The sequence below is a fragment of the Phaethon lepturus genome, unplaced genomic scaffold (genome assembly GCF_000687285.1).
Source record: "Phaethon lepturus isolate BGI_N335 unplaced genomic scaffold, ASM68728v1 scaffold11844, whole genome shotgun sequence".
Taxonomy (NCBI): Eukaryota; Metazoa; Chordata; class Aves; order Phaethontiformes; family Phaethontidae; genus Phaethon; species Phaethon lepturus.
This window is the reverse complement of record NW_010534023.1, coordinates 6,116-10,123: the sequence shown is the minus strand read 5'-3', so window position 1 is coordinate 10,123 and position 4,008 is coordinate 6,116. Positions and strand designations below refer to the sequence as shown.

At 38.7% G+C, this 4,008-nt stretch overlaps 1 protein-coding gene across 1 annotated transcript in view; it reads right to left on the bottom strand.

Annotated features, from left to right (window-relative positions):
• Window positions 1-799: 799 nt before the first annotated feature.
• SOD2 (superoxide dismutase 2, mitochondrial) overlaps window positions 800-4,008 on the bottom strand; it is an 8,570-nt gene continuing 5,361 nt past the window's right edge. Inside the window, exons 3-4 of the mRNA XM_010285395.1 lie at window positions 2,709-2,888; window positions 800-1,326 (exon numbers count right to left, since the gene is read on the bottom strand). Of these exons, the coding sequence (XP_010283697.1) occupies window positions 1,181-1,326; window positions 2,709-2,888 (326 nt within the window). The 3' untranslated portion in view covers window positions 800-1,180. The remainder of the gene's footprint in view (window positions 1,327-2,708; window positions 2,889-4,008) is intronic.

The following is a 4,008-nucleotide window of genomic DNA, read 5'->3' as shown; positions in this document are numbered from 1 at the left end:
CTCTCCTTGCATCTGCTAATGAAAGGCATTTCTTTCTTTGCAAATACTTCTCCCCGTAATTTTACTTGATACTTTAAAATAGCAGCCTAACAGGATGGCAATGTAAGCCTATTCCTTGTTTCCCTGCGAATCCACCCTGAACTTAAAGGAGCATACTAAGAAAGCCCCAAAAACCTTTATGCACAAGGTACTATGTATGTTCAGTAGTATCAACTCTGAAATACTTGCAACAGAATTAGCTAAAAAAACCAAAACACACCAACCATTTCTTGTATTTTCAAGACCTTTTGGGCATGCTCCTTTACACCAGATGGTACTTCATTCCCACCGCAAAAGCATTAACTTTAACTTGTTATAACTGCTTCAGGAACACAGCTATGCTGAGAGAATTCATACTTGATATATGCATGTAATCAGTCTCCTAAGCTAACGGATGTTTTAGGATATACTTGAACAGCTAGTATGGAATGAGTATCACATGCTGTCATTCAGTTCCTATATGAATAATTTAGCCTGACCCAGTACTGTAATCTCTCGCCCAAGGTAACACTTCAGAAGCTAGTGCATCAGTGACAATCTCACCTAGGAGATCCAGGAAAAGGCAGCAGTGACTGAAGACAGTCAAGTCAGGCAGGCACAGCAACACCTATTTCCCCTTTCATTTATTTTTTTAATCTGTAAGAAAGCTCCATACCCTGTAATACAACAAATTACAAAAGGCGTTTCTCTTCTCCAACCATTTTCAAATCAAGTAAGTAACTGGACCAGCTATTACAAAAAATGAGTCTCTTATAGACAATTATAGAAGATTCTTCTTTTGAGTTTTATTTGTTTATAGCAACATGAAGTATGTTTCCACTTAGGTATTTTAGTGCAACAAGGAAATCCATTACCTCAATAAGCTTCAGCAAGGTGATCTATGTTTCTATATGCAATGGAAAAGATTATTTAAAGTGTCTCCCTTTGTTGCACAACAGTTTAAAGCTTCAAAAATCTACGTAAATACCTCTCTCACAGTATTAAACAAGCAGACACTTTGCTTGATTATGAAATGCTTTTGTTGGATGAGCTAAGTGTTTTCCGCAGTAGAACAATTCATTTGTAAGCCACAGGCACGACTACAAGAGTGGTATCAGAGTAGAAGTGGTGACATTTTAGTAGTCTGTGCAAGAACTCCATTCTACTTTTTGCAAGTTGCATATCTTGAAGATACATTTTCCCAGCTGATCACATTCCAGATGGCTTTCAAGTAATCAGGTCGAACATTTTTATACTGAAGATAATAAGCATGTTCCCATACGTCAATTCCTAGCAAAGGAATGAGACCTGTAAAAAAAGAAAAAAAAATGAGGATAAATTTTGTAAATCTACACAACCACACTTTACATGTAAAGTCTTATATTGCATGCCAAAGTTGTACCCTATTTCCATGCCTTTGTCTGCAGGGAGACAAAGAGCTCCCCAGCACATAGGTGCTTATTGCAACATTATACAGAACTGTTTGCTCTCCGCACACACACATATTGCATAAACCAAAAGAGCTGATTAAGATAACACCTATGGATACTCTTAGAACTGCCTTGAAGACATAACTGAAACAAGATAAAGTAATTTTTTAAAGGTTTACATCTTTTGCATAGTTATGCAAGCATCTTCCTGAGAAGTTACACCATGAAGGAGTTTCGTGCCATGCCAGTTTGCTTCCAATATTTTAATCACAAGTTATTAATTGTCTAATTACTTTACTTGCTTTTGTGATAAAATATCCTTCTTACTGAATTTTTGATGGGGTGTTTTCATGGGGGGGAGGGGGTGTGAGGGGTGGTAAAATTTACCCACATTATGCTCTATGTTCCTACAATAAAATTATTCTATTTTTTGTTTCCTACTGATAAGCAATACATGGACTACTGACAACACATGAAATTCCTTGCCATTCTCTGTGAGTTCTACAGAGCATGTTTTAAAGATATCTGCAATAGGATTTAGACAAAGAGCCGCTGCAGGCAGGATTCTCCCTGGCCATGAGCTCTTCCCTCTGTGCTGGGTGTCCAGCCTCCATCATCACTGCCATGTCACTCTACGCAAGTAAAAACATCTTCAAAAGTGATCATGGCCAGTATTACGCTGCTTGCCTAGCTGCAAGATTTATCCCCATCCAAGGCTTATTTAATTGACACTCATTACTCTTTACCAATATTAAGGAAGCAGATTATAAACCTCTCATTTCAAAGCCAGCCTGCACAGCAAAAAGAGTAATGTACACCTTTCCCTCTCCTGTCGTCTGGCCTACACTGGCAGTTCTGTGAATAGCTTCTCTGCCACAGAAAACAATCTGAAGGCAAGAGGCTTAATCTTCCTCTATACAGGCAAGCTACTCCAGTTACCCAAAAATAATCCAAAGGAGCCTAAGCTAAAACTATTGTCTTAGAGAAAGTACTTCCAAAATATGCCACATCTATTTCCCCTTTGACTAGATAGACTTTAAACCCTACTGCTCTTCACAGTTTTTAAGTCCTGCTTTGCAGATGCTGTTTTAAAAACTGCAACTGTTTTTCACTTCTGCTAGTAGTGATACTCAGTTTCCCAGCCCTATTTATCCAGCAATTTCTTCTCAGCATTCATCCACAAAGCCCTTTTCAGATCTCATACACTTGCCTATGAAAATCTACAAAGAGAGAAGCAGAGGGGAGGGAAAAAACCCTGACCTGTTGTTCCTTGCAAAGGGTCTTGATTTGCACAAGCTGCTATTTGTAGGCGCCCGTGCTCTTTGTTATAGCCAAGCCACCCCCAGCCTGATCCTTGAACACCAACTGATATGGCTGTCAGCTTCTCCTTGAAGTTTGCAAAGGAACCAAAGTCACGCTTGATGGCTTCCATCAATTCTCCTTTAAAAAAAGCACAGAAAGATCACAGAATGTCAGGTACTTAACATCTTTCAATTTCCAGATACCACCTGGAAATAGAAGGGAAGAGGAACAGAAGCATTTGGGCTCTGTGGAAAGGAAGTGTCTAGACAAACAGTGTAGTTGCATCACTAATTAACAGTTTTGTCCCAACCTGCTTAAGAGGGCAAGCAGACTGGAAAGAAATTAGTGCAGTAGTCAAACGTGCTGTTCTCAAAGACACAGTCAGGGTGCTACCAACAGGACACTCAGGAATTTACATTTTTGTCTAAAAGGAAAGGGAACGCCACAAATGAGGACTAGGAAAGAAGGTAAAGAGCTAGTTTGCATTATCTAAAAGGACAACACTAAGTGGCTGTGATTTCTTTGTCTTAGTACAAAGAAATATTTGGACATCTTTGATATCACTGCAATGAACTTAGACATAGTAAGAGGTATTTAACCACTTCCTTTAGATTTACATCTGCTTCTACAGTTAAGTAGTCTATTTGATATGGATAAGTAGGCTCTATGATTAGATCCCTTCTTTATCATACAGTTAAGCTAACCTGTACTGGGGCAAAGGGAACACAAACTAGAACTGTTTAGTGTAACAATGCATTGACAAACTACTTCCTTTCCCCTACTCCCTAGCACATTTGTGGTTTTCAGATATTAAGTGTTTGCTCAAAACCTGAAGGTGTTTACCTCCTAATTAGCTTTCTAAATAGCATGTGTAAGAATACTTCATACAGTGCAATGCTGGAGAATTCTTCATTCCTTCCACCTTCAGACAGATGGTCTTGAAAAATCTCTTGGTGATAGCTGCAAGTGCATCTTAAGACAGGCCTTAGCAGGCTTCCTACAAAAGCCTTGAACTATTCAGCTGAAACTGAAAGATGACATTTTAGGCTGACTTTCACAGAAACTTCATAGAAATTGGGAGACAAAAATAAAGGCCTTAAAGCATCTTTTCTGAGAATGTCATCTGAAAACAAATTCTATCAGAAATGGACTGGTATCAGAGCTGCTGGTTGAAATTTTAGCTTCAAAGCTTTATGCTCTAGTCTTAACTAGATCATCTTCAGAGCATCTTTGTACTTCCATGGAGTCAAAAGTCACA